A 20,661-nucleotide genomic window follows, 5' to 3' on the forward strand; every position below is an offset into this window, starting at 1 on the left:
AGGATTTTCACTAAGAATGATCCCCTCATCAGTGAATTAGAACATGGGAAAAGGATTGCAGGAAGTCATCTGCTACACAAATCAAAATTATTGGTAACCCAGGGAACCTATTTCAGTAAAACAGGAAAATTTTGAAATCAGCAGTCATTAGGAAATGACACAATCCAACGTGCTCCAACTTTACGTTGAGTAGGTTTTGCTGTGAATGTATTTGTGGCAGTGTGAGCGTGTATATGTGTGTGAGATGCAAAGATTCTGTTTTAGATGCCAGTTCTATCAGGAGGACGTAATATTAGGTCTGTAATGTCACCATGTTCTCATAGCTCCTACTGCGAGCATTCAAGAAGGGACTCAGCATGATACTGCACGTAATATAAAAGCCAGAGTTTTATTGTATTGAGTTGTTGAAAACAAAATAAAAAAATTAAATTTGGAGAGAAAAAAACAGACTGTCAGCTAGCCTGAGGCAGTAATGGATTTGTGGTAAGATAAACAGAAGTAAATGAACACTTAAGCAACAAAGACCCTGATTTCATGTCAGATATGTTACAATGAACGGGACTCAGATATATAAGAAACTTAATTATAAGATGTTGAACTGTTGTGGTATTTTCCATCATAAGCAGTAAAACTCTCAGTGAATCAAGTATCCTACCAGGACTGTGACAAATAGGTACACAGTGGTGTCTCAGTTTTGAAGAAAAGAAATACATATGTAGGGAAATGAAAGCCTGTGCTCTCCCAGAAGTTATTTGGTGCTTGCTCACTCCTTTTTGACCCCCCACCCCCCAGCTATGTGGTAGACAGGACCAAAATCTAAACAAGAGGCAGCTCTGTATGATTTGGCCGTTGGTCACAGAGTAATTTTGCAAATCAAGACTGTACTAAAGACACACAAACAGCTTTTCTTCTAAGTCAGGAACATGAGAAAAGGGCTTTGGAAAGCGATGGTGGCCTGAGTCATTAGGATCTGATAGTATCCCCTCTGCAAACTGGAAAGGAAGGGCAGACCCCAGTTGTTAAATTATGGTGCAGAAAGCCTAATATGCTGCAGAAGCAGCAAATGGGGTTAAATATACAGATGTTCCCAAAAGCCTAATTAAAAGGGGCTACTAGCCTAGCAGCACAAATTGTATTTGTCCTGCAGCTGTGTGGAGATAGCAGAGTAGGGCATTTTGCAATTACATGGTATATTTCTCATAATCCTGGAAGCAAACAAGTGCTCTGGACTTGCTCCTTACTCGAATTCCTTGTGCATAACTTGACACACCTTGCTCTTGTGGGGTCTGGCACTTGGACTGAAGCTAAAGGAGCTTGCCACCCCTAGCAAAAATGTGTTCATGGACCAGCCACCAAAGCATGGAGTACAGAACCAGATTACATATAGGTAGAATCACAGAATCACTAGGTTGGAAGAGACCTTCAAGATCATCAAGTTCAACCCACCCCTAATAGCTCAACTAAACCATGGCACCAAGTCCCACAACCAGTCTTTTTCTAAACACGTCCAGGGATGGTGACTCCACCACCTCCCTGGGCAGACCAATAAAGTCCTTTATCACCCTCTCTGTAGAAAACCTTTTCCTAATATCCAACCTGTATTTCCCTTGGCATAGCTTAAGACTGTGTCATCTCATTCTGTAGGGTGCTGCCTGGAGAAAGAGACCAATCCCACTTGACTGCAGCCACCTTTCAGGAAGCTGTAGAGAGTGATAAGGTCACCTCTGAGTCTTCTTTTCTCCAGGCTGAACACCCCCAGCTCCCTCAGTTGTTCCTCACAGGGTTTGTGTTCCAAGCCCCTTACCAACCTCATTTCCTCCTCTGAACCCACTCAAGTGTCTCAACATCCTTCCTAAATTGCGGGGCCCAGAACTGGGCACTCGAGGTGTGGCCTCACCAGTGCCAAATATGGGGGAAGAATGACCTCTCTGGTCCTACTGGCCATACTATTCCTGATACAGGTCAGGATGCCTGCACAGAGGAAGCATAACATGCTAATCTCACTTACCAAGTCAGCAGTCAATACCATGGCTCAATGGAAGGCTGGCCAGTTCCTTAGTATGAGTGGACCACTGCAACTTTTTTTGGATCTTGCATTCCCCTGCTTTCTGGATGGTCCCCAGTCTGCCCCATGCCAAGAAGCAGTTTTACTCTGGATTGTAAGATACTGTTTGTAAGGCAGTAATTTTATTTCCTTGCCTGGGGAATCTAGAGTGCCTGTTAGGAACGAACTCGTGAGAAAAGCTCCCTGGGGACCTCTCCTGCCACAGCTGAAGTAAGTAGCTTGTTAAATGTCAGTGATTGGTTTCAAATGGTGCAGCTGGAGGAGGGCTCCTGGGAGGGTTACCTGCAGCCTTACCAAGGGCTCACATCTTCAGTGAGGTGTGGGTCAGACCTGGCCTGTCTGCAAGTCTGAAGAACTTAGAAGCATTGGTGATAATCCTTGGTTGTTCTTTAAACCTTGCCCTACCTCTTCAAACCCTCTTCCATCCACTGAGGAAATCACTAGTCACCAGTCCCCAAGAGCAGGCTTTACAGTGAGTGTGTTTGTACCTTCACTGTATGCAATCCAGCCTTCTTATTTGAAGGGTTAAATGTGCAGGAGGAGGAGGCAATACTTGTCCCAGCATCAGTAAACTTGGAGCAGATTTTCTGTGGGAAGCCATCTGTCAGCTGGGGAGTGGTGCTGTGTCAATTGATCAGCTCCACCTCCAGCTCAGCTCTGCAAACTACAGATCCCTGACCTTGTGGGGTGACAGTGCGGGAGTACTGGGATCTCTGGAAGCTTTGAGATCCTGTAATGGAGCCTCTGCTCTTTCAGACTGTGTGAGGGACGTCCTGCAGCATCTTGCTGTCTCGTACAGTGGGTAGCCATGGAAAGCCTGAGCTTGCAGGTAAAAGGGCTGTATGAGAAAGACAAGCTTTCTCCTGTACCAAGGGGATTGTATTTCACCTGGATGGTGTGCAATGTAAGGGACTTCTGATTAAAACTCAACCTATCCCTATCCCAACCTAAATATGTCTCCCAATGGCAATGTTGAACCATGTTTTGGCTGTTTCAAGGTAAAAAATCTAGGTGGAAAGTGTAAAATTTCTTCAGAAGAAAAATAGGAACATATCATATTCTGTAAAGACCGGTAATGTTTGGAAGGGTAAATACTCCTTTTTGGTTTTGGGTTTTAATAAAGCAATAATGATTCTATAGGTTATATGTGTATATAAATGGTAAAACCACCTTAGATCTATCTCCTAATTTAAAAACTTTCACTATAACACTACAGTGAAGTAAAATTCATATTCTGATAGCCCTACTGTTCTGTATCAGTTCATCTCCTTCTCTTTTTCCTTGACTTTTCATCAGACATGCCCAAAAACAAGGTTGGGAAGAAAATTGTGGCTTTTGGACATTTTTCTTAGTTTGTTTTTTGTCCCCCCAAAAAGGCAGTGACTAAGATTTCTATCCAAATCCATCAGCAATTCTCCTGATTTATTAGTAAGAGGGACACTTTCTTCTCTAATATTGTCTGTCTTTCCTTCTTCACCCCTCTCTGCATGCTGAGTTGGTTAGGGAATGAAAAACATTTGGCTAACCTAACTATTGTGGTGATTAAGTGCCAAGAGACATCTTGGCAAACTAGAATCTGGACTGGCTTGCACCTCCTTAATGCTCTCATTTTGAATATAAGTTGCCTCTTCTTGCTGCTTCTGTAATAGAAATGCCAACAGTTGCTCAAGAGCAATTATTGCATGCACAGCCAAGTGGCCTGTGCCATTTGATTTAAAGTGGGGTGCTTCCATTTCTCAATGGAGTGGAATTGTTTCACTGAGTTGTGATAAAGCTGTGTATTTGGTGTATTGATTTTTGATGTTCTGATACGCTTGTTAGTGAGGAGCTCTGAATTTTCTCCCCGAGTGTTTTGGGGCTGAATTCCCTTTGACAGTTAGGCAGTCCACTCATGCGGAACGAACTGTCAGCAGGCATTTTAGCTTGACCCTGTTTAAATCACTGGGAGAGCATTGCCTCCTGCACCTTGCTATCATGCCTACTAACTCCTTGAGAGTGTGTGTATGTAGCCTTGAAGTAGTAGTGGATTTACCATCTAGTGTTCCCTATTTGTCACTGAGAAAGCAACCAGACAAGACTTCCAGACCCTGTGTGTCAAATGTTCCTGTAATTCAATAACCAGGCCCTTCAGATCTTGGACTCACTGCTAGAAATGGTGAAAAATTGCAGTCAATTCAGATGCTCTTATGCATAAGAAAGGCTCTTGTTAAACTTAATATAAAAATAAATACTAGTCACTGGTGTAGCTGTCTTGCCTTTTCATGTTGCAATAAGGCTGAGTCTTCACACTCTAGCATTCAGTTTGGTACAAGTGGCTTTCAAAGCCACTGTGCAATGAAGGATGTTGGATATGCTTGTTCAGGATTTTTTCAAATTCTGGCAGATGCTGCGACAATAGTTTGATTTTTTTTCCTCTGTCTTTTCTAATTTTCTGCATAAGCTTCAAAGACATAAAATATCTTTTTATCAAAAGAGTGGGTTCTTTTCCTGAGCACAGTTCGGAGAGAAGAGGATGAATTCCAGTGATAAAAAATATGAGATGTTTTCCATGTATTGAGCTGCTCCTGGTTTTTTTTTGATTTTTTAACTGTCTTCAGTTTGTTGCTGTCATCTTTTCCTTTTTCTTCTTGCATACATTTTTTTCCACTAAGTAAAGAGCAGCCCTAAGAGAACTTTCACTTGTAGGTGGTGAGCTATATGGGGGAAGTGAACAGAATTTAATTACCAAACCTCATAAGAGAGTCATGGGGATCTGGGAGCAAGCACTCTTTTGTATAGGATGTGACCCATAGGGAGCTCAGGAAAGAGAAACAAGCAGCTTTAAGGCTGGGTATGGGATCAGGTCTCTATTTTTATTTTTTTTCTAGAGTTGCTGAACTATAGCATATTTTGTCAATATAGGAAATGGCTATAGGTAATCAAAACCATGACTAAAGGATGAATGGATGATTGATTAACTACATCCCTGCTGAAAAACAATTTTACCTGCCAGGCTGTAACAGACTTAATTTGGTAGAGAGCTGTTCTAAATGTGACTATCTTGAGGTAATGTCTTGAGGGACAATGAGTTTTCCCAGATCTCAAACTCCTGAGTACGCCCTTTTGTATCTCTGGTCCAGTTTTCCCGGCTTATTAAAAGGAGATGGGGCTGTTCTCATTCCTTAAAGTGGTGTTTGGATTTGAAGAACTTTCTTATTATAATGGAAATCTCTACACAGAGAGATAGAATTTAATTCTGTTTTTTGGTGGGTTTTCTTTTTTTTTTTTTTAAATTTGTGGTTGGGGATTTTTTTAATGGTCTAATCCTAAATCCTACTCTACAGAAGTCATCAGGAGTTTGCAGTTGATTTTAAAAGATAGACCTTAAATTCCTATGAGAGCATATTGGCAAATACTTTTTACCACTCCTTTCCATCATGAATTGGGCAAAAGCAGGGATCTGCATTTTTCTGGATTTGTCAAATTGAAAACCTGGTATTTGGTGAAATACAAGGACAAAAAAGATTTCCACTGTGCTATTGGAGAGTTGAAATCTGTATAAAACTGAGTCTTTGAGGTTGTAAAGTGGTATTGCTCTCATGTCCTTCTACCATACTAAGTTTATCTGATTTTTGCAAAGATGAACTTAGTATGGTAGAAGGATATGAGAACAATACCAAGAGAAATATTGAACGGACATTTCTCTAATACATTGTGTCAACAAACCTCATAAAAATTTAGAAATCTGTTTTATTTTAATGTATTTTATGTTATTCTGAGACTGAGTTTTCACAGCTGTACTGAGAAGAACTGTACAGAAGTCTGTGCTGCTGCTGCTTGCTTTGAGAGGAGCTAGCAGTAGAGATTGTCAGAGCTATTTGTATCCAAAGATTTTGCTTACTCTATTTGTACTTTTGTCTGGATACTCAAACCGGAGTGATTGCCCCAAACTCAGTATCAAAGTGACTGTCCCAAAAATCAGTATCAAAACTGCTGTGTAGCCTATTTATGCTACATATAAGTTTATGATAGTCCTGTGATTAAAGCTCTTAATTTCATGGAAATATTTTGTACATACTCTGTTTTTCTGTCCTCACTTATACACCACTTGTTCTCTGTCTGTTAGAATCAGGCCTAACATTTGAAACCTTTAAGTAATTTTGGCAACTTTCCTTTAAAAGTAAAGTAAGGACAGCTGGTTGTAAAAAGGATTTTACTTCCTTCTCACTTGCTTCACTTAAATTTTAAAAAATTAAAAATCTTTAAGCTCTGGCCAAGATATGAAGATTCTGACAGTATGCCTACCTATTTATGCTCAATGGATTGACTAGGAATGCTGTTTATTTCCTTTGACCTATTCTTGTTTTCTTTTTTTTCTCTCTTCCTCTCTTTGACTTCTTATTCTAGGATGAGTCATCCATGTTCTTCCAGTTTGGCCCATCAATAGAACAGCAAGCTTCTGTCATGCTCAACATCATGGAAGAATATGACTGGTACATTTTCTCCATTGTCACTACTTACTTCCCTGGTTACCAGGACTTTGTGAACAAGATCCGCAGTACCATTGAGCACAGCTTTGTGGGTTGGGAACTGGAGGAGGTCCTTCTGTTGGACATGTCCCTGGATGATGGGGACTCAAAGATCCAGAACCAGCTCAAGAAGCTCCAAAGCCCTGTTATCCTCCTCTACTGCACAAAGGAAGAGGCCACCTACATTTTTGAGGTGGCCAACTCAGTGGGTCTGACAGGCTATGGTTACACGTGGATCGTGCCCAGCCTGGTGGCAGGGGATACAGACACAGTGCCATCTGAATTCCCCACTGGGCTCATCTCTGTCTCATATGACGAATGGGACTATGGTCTTCCTGCCAGAGTAAGGGATGGAATAGCCATAATCACTACGGCTGCTTCTGATATGCTGTCTGAACACAGCTTCATCCCTGAGCCCAAGAGCAGCTGTTACAACACCCAGGAGAAAAGGATTTACCAGTCCAACATGCTCAACAGGTAAGGGAAAGAGCTAGGCCAGTTATACAACAGGTTGGTCAAAGGTGGCCTCTGATACCAGAATATTTCTGCTAGGGCATGTGGTGCTTTGGGGCAGCAGACAGTGTTGGCCAGAACCTGGGCAAGCAGAGGTGAGCTGAGGGTGGGATCCATGTTGTGGTGCATCATGAGTGCCAGTATTGTCACCCCCTTAGAAAGCCTTCATACAAGACAGAGAGCAAGTCAGTGTGAGGAAAAGGAATAATGAAGGCATAGTGCAACAATTTGAGTGTGCCCTTCAATGCACAAATTCTTTGTTTTCATAATGGCACTGAACTTCTTGGGGTGTCTTTGCATGACTGGGTCTGCAGCTCTCAGGTGGGTTTTTGCTGCAAGCAATGGGAATGTTTGTGTTGAAGTCTAGAAGGCATTAACTTCTGTTCCAGCCACTAGCACTCTCAGGTGTTTTTTTCTCATGAAATATGGGATTTGAGTCTTTTTTCTTTTGAATGCCCATGCCAGAAGCAGAAGAAAGAGTCAGAGTTCGCCAGCTCAGGTTTCTCAATGTTTATTGTCTCTTCTCTCTAAATTCTTTCTGTGTCCAGCAGAGGTCCTTGCTGCGGCAGAGCATGCGGCGACTCTCCCCCAGGTTGGGCGTGCTGGACTTTTTGTACCCTTCCTCTGACCCAACCACCACGCACAATGTATTTCTTATTTACAGTTTATTACCAATACCTACCACTTATGCTAGACATGTCATTTCTGTTCTACACCAGTCCCTTGTGACCCACCACAGCAGGGATGGAAGAGAAGGGCAAGAAGGAAGAAGAGCAGGGCCACACCCTGATTCCTCCATCTTGCCTTCCCTATTAGCACCCTGTGATAAACTATCTACTATTACATCAAACTCTTGGATTGTAGATCTTCGTGCAAAGCTGGTAATTTTTTCCATATACTCAGATCAAAGACAGTGTCACTTTGGGCCCTGGGCCAGGGACTCAGACCCCTCTGCCAAGGTCCCAAACCCCCCTGCCAGGGTCCAAGACCCCTCTGCCAAGGTCTCAGACCATCCAGGGCAGCCAGAGGGATGCCTTGGACTCCGACAAGCACTATGTGAAAAGATGTCCCTTATTAGGTGATGGTTGTGTAATCTACCTGGGATAGTTTCATGGCAACTGTTGTCTGAACACCAAGTGTCCTTCTGCTGTTCATTAGCTCTGAATTACAGGATAGAAGGAAGTGCAAAGAGATGTGGAGGACTTAGGGCTGCAAAAAGAGTTTAGAGCCATCAGCTCTGCTCAGATCCTGCTTTATACTCGAAGCCTTTAAAGACCTTGGGTGTCTTAAAAATCTGGTTTACCTCAGAGGAGGGCTTGTACTGTCACCCTGCTCTTTGACACTTCACTGGCTGTTGTCTGCTGGGTGTTTTGGGTACTGTCTTGTGTACCTTATGCAGAAAGCCTAGTACCTCGATTAGAACAACAAGTTTTTCCAAATTGAAAAGGTTGTTTAAACATAGAGAAATACCTGTTCAAATAAACATCTTTTTATCCAAATTCAAATTTTCCTAAGAAACAGTGCTAAGATGTCTGTTCACGGGCATAGAGGAAGCTTGTGGTGGAACAACATCTAGATCAGCACTCTGATCACTAAATGTTCCTTTTTGTCCCAGATAGAGTTTTAGCATGTAGCAAAGCAACCCAGAAAATTAGATATGGAATCCAGATGCCCCCTGACCTGCTCAGCTGTCATTGTCCAAAGTTTTATATATAAAATCCTTGGACATGTTAGATCCTTTCTAGTGAGAAAAAGAGAATCCAGGCAGTAGCTAGCAGGCCACACAGAGCTCAGTGTCTTTGTTCATTTGTCATATTGAACCACTGAGCAATGCAAATGTGATGAATTGGTATGCATGCTGTGACCCCTCACTGTCAACCTTTCTAGGCAGATAAAGGGACTAAGGGACAAGGAAGCAGATTTGTGCTTTGCCTCAACGTTGGTGATTGTAAGAGAACTTTATTCTTTGGCCCAATATATTACCCATATTGCTATTTGTTCTTTGTCTCTATGATCCACTGGCATATTACCAGATCTTATTGCTTTTACTTCCTGCTCCCCATGCTGGGTTTTTTTTTCTATATGGTGGCCTTGAAACTACCAAAGGTGGCCAAAGCTTTTATCTCTTTCCTTCCCAGCTAGGCCCAGGAGTAAGGGTTTTTCTGCCGCTCTTTTGAGTCATCACTGAAATGATTAGGCAGGGAAAATATATTTAATGTATAGCAAATAATGAGAAGTAACATCAAGGTAGGCTTTTGTTCTACCTTTCCAAATGAATAGAGATTTTGGGGGAGCTCTATTGTGTCTTTTCAGCAGTTATCTAGTAAACAAAATGTTCCCTGCTCTGTGATGCAGCATTCTGCAGAGACCTTCTGCTAATGAGTTCTGTTGACACTCTCTTAGCCTATGCATAACATCACACCCATACAGCTCTGCTGCTTCAAGCACCCAACATAATCTCTCTGCATAGCACCTTTTTTTGCATTGTTTAGTAGTCACCAGCTCGGAGGCTCTTGAGTGTAGATGTGATAGCACTGTTGTGCGGTGTAGATATGCCCTGAAGCCTGGGCACCACACATGAAAGCAGTTCTTGTCACTTTTGAATATCCTAGCTTTCTTTTCACCTTCATGGCCCAGATCATGTTGTTTGTGCTCCCTTATCTGCTTTGGATACAGCATTCACAGGAATGAGTGTCAATACATGTAGATACACCCAGCTTAGTTTAGGTACTGACATCAGTCTCACTGAGAAGCACAGTCAAATTAGTCTGTGTAGAGCTCTGTTCTGCCACTGTGTAGATTGCTGCAGGCACCTGAGCTAACTCAGAAATAATTGTACTTTTATAGTTACTTGTGAGCACAGTGCATATATTCACTTTGCCTCACATTGTGCTGGACTGTGAGGGGGTTCTGACCTTGCCTCCTTTCCCCCACACGCACCCATGTTTCCACTCTCTCTATATTTCCAAGTGAGATGGTCAACTTCAGTGGGATGGGTGCTTAGTTTCTTAAGTCAAATTACTCTAAAGCAGCTTTTGAAGTTTAAAAGCTAGGGGTGTCTGAAATAAGCCATTGCTTTAACAAATCCAAAGGTTCAATAAAAACTGGATGGCTGCAAGCTCAGCCTCAACCCTGAAGCCTATGGGGGAGGAGAGGTAGAGGAGAAGCACAAGACGTGGAAGGAAGGAGGGAGTCATGAAGATGTGAGTTCACCTCACTGAGCCAAAACCCACAGAGATTAATAGCTGCAATCTGTGTTCATACCTTCAAGTTCCATTGAATTTGCTGGAATTTACTATATGCTATGATTTAAACATCTTATGATATGCTTTGTCTGTCTGAGATATTACAGGTTCTGCAGACTGGCTACTTCATACTTTCCCTAACCCCTTCCACCTATTAGTACTTGTGCACAGTGCACACCAGGTAGGAGCCATATCTGCATGTCTGGAACATCGTTTGGCTCATTTTGGACTGGACTGCAGGTTCTGGAAAGCTAATTTTAGCCTTGCTCTGGACCCAGCAATACTATATTCAGCCATCTGCAATTTACAGTTCCCCCTCCACATGCCTACACAGAGTAGAGAAATGCATGTACCTGGGCTTGATGTCTGAAGAGACAAAGTATATGTGTATGTGACCTTAGATAAAGCATCACCATGTAGATACTGTTTCAGAAACTCTTGAAACTAATCCAAAGTGGTCCAATTTATTTCAAATTCATAGCTGGGGAGGCAATGAAATAAAGGAATTTTCCCATTTTATTCTTTGGAGAGTGACACTTCCAACTAAAAAAAAAAAAAAAAAGTGTAATTTAGTTCAGCTGGGGCAAACTATACACCAACTGTGAATTAATCATTTCCCAAGATCTTCCTTTGAACTCTGACCATTTCTTATTTTTTTTTCCTTCTCTCTTTCTAAAAGAGCAGTTGTTCTGAATGCAGCTAAAATCAAATGGTCTTGCTCAACATGGTGTCAGTGGTTGATCTGGGTATATAATAGAGTACGGAGAAAATGAACTGAATGTTGCTAGATTCTCCGTATCTCTCCTCCTTTTTATACCACTCATTCATTTTTGCCAGAACTTGTGCAAACAAAGTTTTATTTGAAGTATGGCTGCAAACACAAAAAGAAACAAGACAGACTGTTATCTAAATGCCATTTCTTGAGAATGTAGGTGTTTGGTCTGCATCTTCTTGTATCACTAATGGTCTCATAGCAACTGTTTCTGTCTCTTTTGAAACTGGTTCTCTTTTGTGTTAGACTGGAACTGCAGAAATATGATCACGATCATTGAACATTTTGGATTTTGTCCAATAAGTGAACCTGCTGATAACTCCACTAAGAGTAGTAAAATGATACTTTGAGAGAGTTTTGTTCTACAAGGTTTGTTAGTTATCTTTTTGAATTATTTTGAGGAACTTTTCCTCCAGTGAGGGATTTATTTCAATTTATGCTGATAATAGGCTTAGGTGGTAATTTGGAGTCCAAATATCCAAATGCTGTTTCCCAGTGCAATTACAGTCTTTAATTCTTTGTTCTGTTTGTAATAATTACCTATTCATTTATTCCTTCATTGTCCCAGAAAAAAATCTGATCTGAATATTTCAATCTACCAAGTTTATAGGTATCTCAATATCTGGTTTTCTGGGCACCCAGCAAAAGCACTGTGTGCTCTGCTCTTTCCTATTGGATGAGAAGATCTCAAAGGTTGGGAAGGAAATGCTCAGATGAGGAGTTCTTACCTCTTGGTTCTTCCTAGGAGAGTTGCTAGGCTTCCAGGCATCCTGCAAAGCTCATCTTTTTTCCCTTCACCATGGCTACTGAGGAGTGAGTGGGCAGAGGTGGATGTGTTTATAGGCAACCTTCTGCTTATTTCGTTATTTTAATTGATGGGACAGATTTCCTTGAGCTCTGGATTGGTGCTTCTCATTACCTTTTAGAAATGGGAAGAAATAACTAAATGACAGAAGTATTCTTAGGAGTAGAATTCAGAGATGAGTCATGAGAAAAGGATATAATTTCTGGCACATATTTGAGGAATGGAAGCTCAGCTGTTTTGTATGGATATTCGCATCTTTGAGCTACATAAACTGTGTTTTTATTGTAGCCTTCAATGAGGCCTGGGTTCTTTCCTCTTGTTGTCATGGCTGCTTGTGAATGCTGGGCCATAACTACTAGTTTGTTGTTCTAGGGTTTCTAATGAGTTCTCCATTGATTTGCTTTAATAGTCTCTCATTTAACACCAGGCTGCACACAGAAGATTTCATTTTAATAAAAAGTGCAGTGGAGCATTTGCTTTGGAATTAAAATACAAATGTGGAATTATACCACCTTTGCAAAGCAATACTTTTAGAGGGAAACAAAGTTAGGTCCAATTCTGTACCTTAGATTCTTCAAATAAGAAAACAGCTGGCAAGCTTGCTTAGTGCATTGTTTGGACATGACACTTCCACTCTGGGGGAAGTAACATTCATATGTAGTTTTACTTTGCCACACAGGTAAGAAATGCAGAAGAACCTTTGATGAGTGCTTGGAAATGGTTTTCCCTGGAACAACCAGGGCAAGCTCTGTTCTCACATGACTGCATTTCCCTAATAGAAACTAGGAATTGCTGGGGCTTAGATACCTGAACAGTGAGTCAGTGAGCAGGGAAAGTTCTTGCAATTGGATTGTACAAACAAATTGCTTCCCTGGAAACTCAGGACCATATAGGCTGTACATATCCCTAAAAATGTGCAGTGCCCCTTCAGGATATTGTGTCACCCTGATACATGTGAGCAACAGGTTAGTGCCAAGGACAAACCTTTCCTTGTTTCTCTGGTCTGGCTCAACCCACCCTCCTGCCCTCTCCTGTCTAATAATGGCAGCCATTGCCAGACACAGGGGTCATCCTATGCCATTTGCAGGTATTGCCATGCTCTGGGTTGTCTCCTAGTTGAGCGGGTCACACACCTTCACACAGTGCAGTAGGGGAGTTGAGGGTGGGAATGGACAATGGACCATTTGCACTGCTCTTTCTCCTTTCACAGGTTTGTCAAGTTACCCTCATACTAAGAGATACCCTGTCTTGCTCAGTTTGGCAGGGCTGCATCTACCTGCTTGGCAGCTGGCTGGGAAGCCCTGTTCCAGCCCTTAAACCCTGTGGTGCTCCAGCTGTGGGAGGCACAGTGCTGGGACTTGCTTCTTAATTTTGGGGAGGTGATGAGAGAAGATATAAGTGGCATGTTCCCAAGGATGCAGAAATTGCCCTTTTCAGAAACTTGGAGAGTGAGGGAGCATATGTAACTTTTGACCTACTGGAGCCTTTAGGCCCATGTCTAGTTACCAGCTCATTATGTTCCCACTAGTTGGTGTGTCCTGCTGCCGTCAGGCTGGTGCAGAGTGGCAGCACGTGGTGTGAGCAGTGCTGACAAGATTAGACATCCCTGCTGTTGAAATCTGCTTGTTCCTGTTACTGTTCCAGCAGCAGCTGGAGGCTGAGGCTGGCCCTGTACCTCCTGCCTCTGTCAGGGTCTCTGCCTCCCTGCATCCCTTGTTGTACGTCATCTCACTAAGTGCGTACTGCCATAACTTTTTTTCTGTCCCTGTCTTGCATCTCCTATTGCATTTCATTTGCCCTGGGTGCATTGCAGTGGTGCAGTGCTCTTGAAAGGTGCTGCGTTTGTTGGCTTGGGGCTACTGGTTATTCATGTTGCCTGGTCAGGAGGTGAACAGTTGTGTGCCACCACATCTTGGAGGAAGTGTTGGCTTCCTCTGACTCCTTTTTTTTTTTTCTGTCACTGGAGAGGAATGCTGAGGGCAGTTTGTAACATGCTCTTGATCCAAACCTCCCCCATACAGGTGGGCTGTGAAGGATGCCTGTTGCAGAAGAGCAGTCTGTGTCTGGCTGTCCTCCTTGCTCTGCCCAGCTCTTAAGCAGTCCTGCTTGGGCAGTGGGAAGCAGAGCTGTTCTGCAGTGGAAAGTAAAATATCAAACTAACTTGTATGCTGGTAGGATGCTGGAGATCCCTGGCTTCTCAGTGGGAGTATATGATGGCACAGCAAAAATATTTATTCCTCAGCAGGCACCACAGGATGCCTTAGTCCTGCATAGCTGGGCTTTGTCAGAGGGGGAGAGGAGGTACTTGGTCTGTGTGGACAGTTGGGTGTTTCAGCCTCTTACAATTAAAATAGGATCACAGAATCACAAAATATTCTGAGTTGGAAGGAACCCACAAGGATCATCGAGTCCAATTCTTAAGTGAATGGCCTGTACACAGATTGAACCTCAACCTTGCTGATGTTAGCACCTTGCTCTAACTAACTGAGCTAATAAAAGGGTTCAAGTGAAGTGGTAGGATTTTGGCGTTTTCTTTTGATTAAATGACGTGCCCTTTTATAAATGCCTCCCAAATCCACCAGCTGGGAATGAATTTTGGTATGCACCATCAGTTTCCAGATGGGAAAATGTCCATGTTCTGCTTCCAGCCCTCTGAGACATCTTCTGCTCTGCAGCCAAGTCCAATTAGTGCTAGTACTGTGGCAACTTCACTTGCTAGTGACAATATGTTTTAATGTGTGCCTTCAGACTCTCTCCACTCCTCATGGAAAGCGAGTTAAAATCCTCTCTCTGTGGTGGAACTTTGAAACCACAAATCCAGTTCAGGCTACAGTTTAGCATCAGCTATGCCATTGCTAATCCTGCTCTGATCACAAAATGCATTTAGGATGCTGTGGGCTTTAAAGTGCCTCAGGGAATTTGAAAATCTGCTTTAGCAGAGCAGGGGAGGAAAGGTGAGAAATACCCTTTTTCCTTCAAGAACTGGCTTGATAGGGCTATGGATATTTTCTGGCTTGTACACCTGCACACTGATGGCTGGCCATATGTGGTTTCATCACTGGCGCCTATCAGAAACATGTGCAATTTTTTTCCTTTCTGTTAAAAATGTAGTTTCTTTTTTTTTTTTTCCTCTCTCTTCCCCTCAGACTTAATGTTCTTACTATCTTTCAAGTTTTTAAAAATAGGAACTGCCATGTTGCTATGGTTCCCTGTGCAACTCTGGAGCAGCTTTTTCTTTTCTCTGATGCAATTTGGGTTCACGATTCGGCTTGACAAGACACCTGCACTACTTGCACTTAGTACTCCCTCCTGGAAGGCGGGGGGAGGTGAGGGGGGCACCACAACAGTCTTTGTGTTATCAGAAATTCACTAATAAAAGGGGAGAATATTAAGTCAGGCAACCTTTCTTGGAAAAGAGTGAAAGTATTAACCCTGACATGTCTGGGATGAGATTTTTTTTATGTTCTGCAGTTTTAACACTGTTCCTGTGGTTTAACTTTCAATGGGGTGTCCTTCTCCCCTTTCTGTCCTTCCCACTTGTGTGATGGAGCTGAGCCCTGTCAAACAGCTGCCTGCTCCCCTGCAGAAGCACCTTCTGTTCAGTGGCTTTTGCCATCTATGCTTTGTCCAAGAGACTGTGCATGGTTAAGTGCTTTTCTAAGTTGAGGCTTAGAGGGCTCCTGACCAGATGCTGCTGATGAAATTCCTCTCAAAATCATTGTTTTAAGGGTTACTCAAGTCTTGCATCCACATTTTGGGAAAATGCAGATCTGCATATCTGTGGGGCAGCTGAATACTTATCTGAAAGGGACCCTATCAGATTTTGCACAGGTAACAGGTTTTACCTGTGCAGAATCCAGACTTCCCTCTGCTGTGTACAGACCTCTCCACTGGCCTATTTTCAAGTAGCAATAATTTTTAAAGTACGTTTTAATTTGCAAATTTTATTTTCATTCACAGTCCAAAGGTGAACAATTTTTGAAAAATCTGAGCAAAAAAATCCCTGTTCATTCAATTTTGAGTTAAGAAAGTGTGAAATGGATGAATTTGTTCTGCTTTCAAATAATTAGCCAGCAGTGGGGTTTCTGTTGGTGTGGACAAATAACTGAAAGCTAGCTTCACTTCAAACTTCAGAAATTAGTTTGCAGTGTCAGACAAGGACCACTTTGCTAAGGCTAGAAAATGTGATTTTTAATTGAATATAAGCATTTGAGGGTGATGTATGTTACCTTAGCATATTTTTTTGTATTGTACATTCACTGTGCACTATAGATCTTGAGGTATTTGAATGGAATATAACCTAGACATGCGGTATTTAAAATGCCTGAATGTGAGTGAATTAATAACAAAGAAATAGAAATAGCAGAGACCTGTCAGCTTGTTCAGTACACCCTGCTCTATCATTTCTGCAGCATGTTGCCTCCTGATTTAAGTAATAAAAATGTCCCTACTCAAGCCTGCAAGCACGTTAATATAAAATGAATATTAAAATCTAACCATAGTTGCCCTTGAAATGATCAATCAGACTGAATGCTGCCAGCCATCTTCATACAAAGAAAGCTCTTTTCCACCCCTGTGGAGAGATTTCTGATCTTGTTATATTACACCAAACATGTCTCTACCCCGTCTTGATTAAATAAAGATAGTGAGGTGATTTGGCCTCACTTTGCAGTAATGTATCATGAGAAATGGTGGCAAAACAGCTTTGGTGAACTTATTGGTCTTTGTTAAGGATCTGGAGAGACAGCAGATACTCAGATGAAGAGTTCACCCTCTGGTGGTGTGGTCATGGTGGAAGTGAGTTGCCACATTGGACTTAAAATCTGTGAATCTCTGTAGCCCAACAGTGGTTAAAAATGCACAAATACTGACTTGATTCTGACTTTTTTTTTTCCTTGGTTTTTGAAGCAGTACTAAAATGAGGTGGAAATGAGTTTTCAGTGTCTTTCCTAGAGTTCTTCCCTGTATTATTAGTGTCACAAATGAAATCATTTTTCAGTAAGATGACTACCTCCAGTAGCAGTGTCAGCATCTTACATTTATTTATGACAGGCTGTAGCATCTTTTATCTGCAGTTTCAAAGCACTTTACAAAATAGAAGGGAATGGCTTAATTCACCAAAAAATTTCAGCCGTCTCTGGGGTGAAAAAGAGCAACAGTTTAACAGACTATAGTACGAAGTGGAAATGAATACTGCACCTCACTGGAGCTGCACGAGGAATTTCAACTGGCAGAATGAATTTACTATAGGTGGATTTTTGCCAAGACATTGGGGGTGTTTAATGAGTGCAAGATATTAGTGGCAGTGCCACACATGCCTCTCTTACGCCTGTGTGAAGCAGGCAGACAGCAGCTCCAGAAGTGGTTTCACAAAGGAGGTTAGCAGCTTTTCCAATGTACAGACTTCATAAGCAAATAATTTCTAATTTCAGTGACCTCCTTCATCCCAAGAGAATTACATATTTTGAGCTAATATATCTAGATTTTACATTGATTATGTGCTTATTTTCCCTGGAGACAGTCCTGGGCAGAGGGAGATGTCCAACAAGGCTGCTGTGGTTACAGACAAGTGGTAACCAGAACTGGATGGAGAGCAAAAGGGTTGACTGTAATGAAGCTCTGAGAAGATTTAGCCACATGGGTAATAGATGTCATATATAACAGATGGTCCTCCCAAAATGATACTTTTCATTGCTTTCTTCCCCCTTAAAATAATTTGTCACTGACAGATTAGGCCCTGTGAGCGACATGAGGTACCTCAAACAGATTGCTACAAGCACTATCTTCTTCACAAAGATGCTGATGTTGTCCTTCTGCATCTGAGTGGTGACGTATGGCATGGTGAGAGCATACAAGAGCTGGTACTTAAGCTATGACAGAATGCTCTTCAGCATCACCAAGGGACTCTGAAGACTTTGAGGTGCAAAATACAGATGCTTACAGCATCTGAATAAATCTGAACATCTAGCAACTGCTCTTCAGTATGCCTATTCATGTCAAAAAGCTGTTCTGCAATGGGATATTGGGCTTTCCAGCATTTGACTTTCCCAGATTCAGGAAATACAGCAGAACCATTATTTCAGAGTTCTGCATGCTTTGCTGCCCTTGTCTCAGTTTCTTTTTCCTTTCCTTGCAGGCATGTAGCTGAGATACTGAGGGGCTTTCCTTGCAGATCTATTTTGGTTTTAACGTAGCTTTGAGATAGAGAAGGTCTTGCTTTTGACAGATGTGAGACTACAGGTCAGACGAATTGAGGATCATCTAGTTCCAAGCCCCCTGCCATGGGAGGGGACATCTTCAACTAGACCAGATTATTCAGAGTTCTGTCTGACCTGGCTTTGAACACCCCCAGGGGTGAGGCATCCACAGCTTCTCTGGAAAATCTCTTCTAGTGCCTCACCACCCTCCCAGTAAAGAATTTTTTCCTAATACATAATCTAAACCTACTCTCTTTCAGTTTGAACCCGCTCCCCCTTGTCCTGTCAGTACGTGCTCTTGTAAATAGTTCTGCCTCATCTTTCCTGTAAGTTCCCTTCAGGTACTGGAAGGCCACAATTAGGTCACTCCCAAATGCTTCTCTTTTCCAGACTGAACAATCCCAATTTTCTCAGCCTTTCCTCACAGGAGAGGTACTCCAACAAGTGCCTTGGATGTGGCATCAAGCCATAGTTTCTCTGGTGGCTGTGAAAAGATGATAGTTCTGGAAAAAGCTCCAGTTTGACTGTCTGGAGTGAGAAGTTTAGTTACTTCATTGATTTTTATTTTTTTCTCCAAGCGATTTTTCATGGAAGGCTCAAGTTTGAATTGATGAAGACACAAGCTTAGCAATGTTGTGAAATTGATTTGGAATAGTTTATTATAGTTCCATGAAATTGTTTAACAAGAAAGTTTGGCTGAGTGAGGGAGCTAAATGAGAAAAGCGTGGTGCTCCCAACAGTGGATGGTACTGGGAGTATTGTGTAAGCCAGTATGGAGGGTATGTAGGCATTCAGGGGTAGGATTAGCCACAGGGGAGAGGAGAGCTGTCCAAGTGAGAGGTATCCACCAAACTGCATTGCAGATCAGGCTGGTTTGCATTGCTGCTGGTTTCCTCCCTTTTTGTCAGCTTCTTCTGGATCCTCAAAAAGCCTGCAGAAGGGGTTCTGACTCTTGGTGCTCAGCTGCAGCAGCTCAGAAACATTTGTCGCAGCCATCAGTTGTCAGTGTGGAAGCAGGTCCTCAGAGAAGGGCACTGACAGAAAGGGAGTGTGAGGATGTGGTGCAGATAGAGGACCACTTGGGGAAATATAAAGCATCTCTGGGCTTGGTTTTAGAGCACTCACTGTGAAGGACATGCAGCTGGTTCTCTAAGTGGGAATGCTGTGGGTGACACTGACTTTCATTCCTCTATGTGGCTTGGAGCTTGTCTTGCCTTTTCAGATGCCTCAGGTCAGAGCAGCAGTACCCAAAACCAGGCAGAAGCAGCTAATGCTGTGACTTTGGCTGTGGCCATTCTGCTGAAGCTGAGCAGTGAGAACTCCTGTGCCAGGAAATCCCTGAACCTCCTCTTGTCATCTGAGAAGTCAAGGGAAAGCAGCCATATAAATTTGTCACATTTGTGACAGAAGTTCATGCTGAAAGTTTCTTTAAGTATCAAAGAAAGCTGTCTGGTAGCACCGAGGGGTCTCATCTGGAGATGACTGAATGACAAACAGTCCTTGGTCCACTCCCCTCACCATTAAAGAAGAAAGGAGGTATTGGGCTGGTCAAGGAGAGAAACACTGTTGTGCCTGTGTCTATTTACTTAATTACTACATCTCTAGGAGGCTGCTGCACAAAACCATGGGCCTCAGCCAATACTCAGGGTATTGAGGGTGTTCTCAGTATTGCAGTAGTCTGGTGAGGTGTCAAGGAGCTGGCTTGGTACCACCTGGGAGCTGTGGAACAAGTTTTTGTGTAGTGGCACATGCTGGTGGCACTGTGAAAGATGTGGACAAACTGAGAGGTCAGTTTTCCAAGGATGACTCTCTGGTAACAACTCACATGTTTACTGATGCAGACCTATGTCAAAAAGCTTGTTTTCCTAATCAAGTCCTTACGTCTTGGTTTTGCAATGTTTGCTATGTATTTCATCACTAAAAATGCTATTTCTTTAGGTTCCTTCTTCAGGACAGAAATCTTTTTTCCCTCTCCTTTTGTCTTGCCAGCAGGCATGGGAATGGTGGGCTTGTTCTGGCCAGTGGATGCAAGAGGAAATTTAGAATGTATTCTTCTGCATTATTCAGAATCTGTTCTTCTGCAGTGCTTCTAAAGAAGGATGTAAATAGTGGTTAGTTAAATACAGGAACAGAGAGGATGGAACAAGTACTTAGATATTTGAACTAACCACTTTTTTTACTTCCTCCTCAACCCACTGATCCTAAAGGGTTTCCCACTGTTTGCCTGAGAGAGTTTGGGAGTGGAACACTTGTGAGCTTGCCAGATCAACAGTAGTCCTTGCTAACTGACATTTTATCCTTATTTTTCAGCATAATTTTGGGGCAGACTTGCAGGTTTACATGGTGGAAGGAGAGAACAGGATGTTGCGGGGGAGGCAATAGCCCATAGGCAAAGACTATTGGCACTGGTGTTTCCATGATTCCATACTCATGGTGTTTTGCAAACAGCCAGGGTTTGCAGTCTTGTTATCAGTCATGCCCCCTTTTGTGTGTCTCTGTGTCCTTGCATCACTCTCATCTTCCATATTCCATCTTCTTATCCTTCCCTCAACAGGT

General features: G+C 42.5%; 1 protein-coding gene across 1 annotated transcript in view; it reads left to right on the top strand.

The window, feature by feature from the left end:
- Positions 1 to 20,661, top strand: part of GRIN2B (glutamate ionotropic receptor NMDA type subunit 2B) — a 177,724-nt gene that overhangs the window by 44,866 nt on the left and 112,197 nt on the right. Inside the window, exon 2 of the mRNA XM_063396134.1 lies at positions 6,452 to 7,050. Coding sequence (XP_063252204.1) covers positions 6,452 to 7,050 — 599 coding nt within the window. The remainder of the gene's footprint in view (positions 1 to 6,451; positions 7,051 to 20,661) is intronic.

Source organism: Prinia subflava, chromosome 4 (assembly GCF_021018805.1).
Source record: "Prinia subflava isolate CZ2003 ecotype Zambia chromosome 4, Cam_Psub_1.2, whole genome shotgun sequence".
Taxonomy (NCBI): Eukaryota; Metazoa; Chordata; class Aves; order Passeriformes; family Cisticolidae; genus Prinia; species Prinia subflava.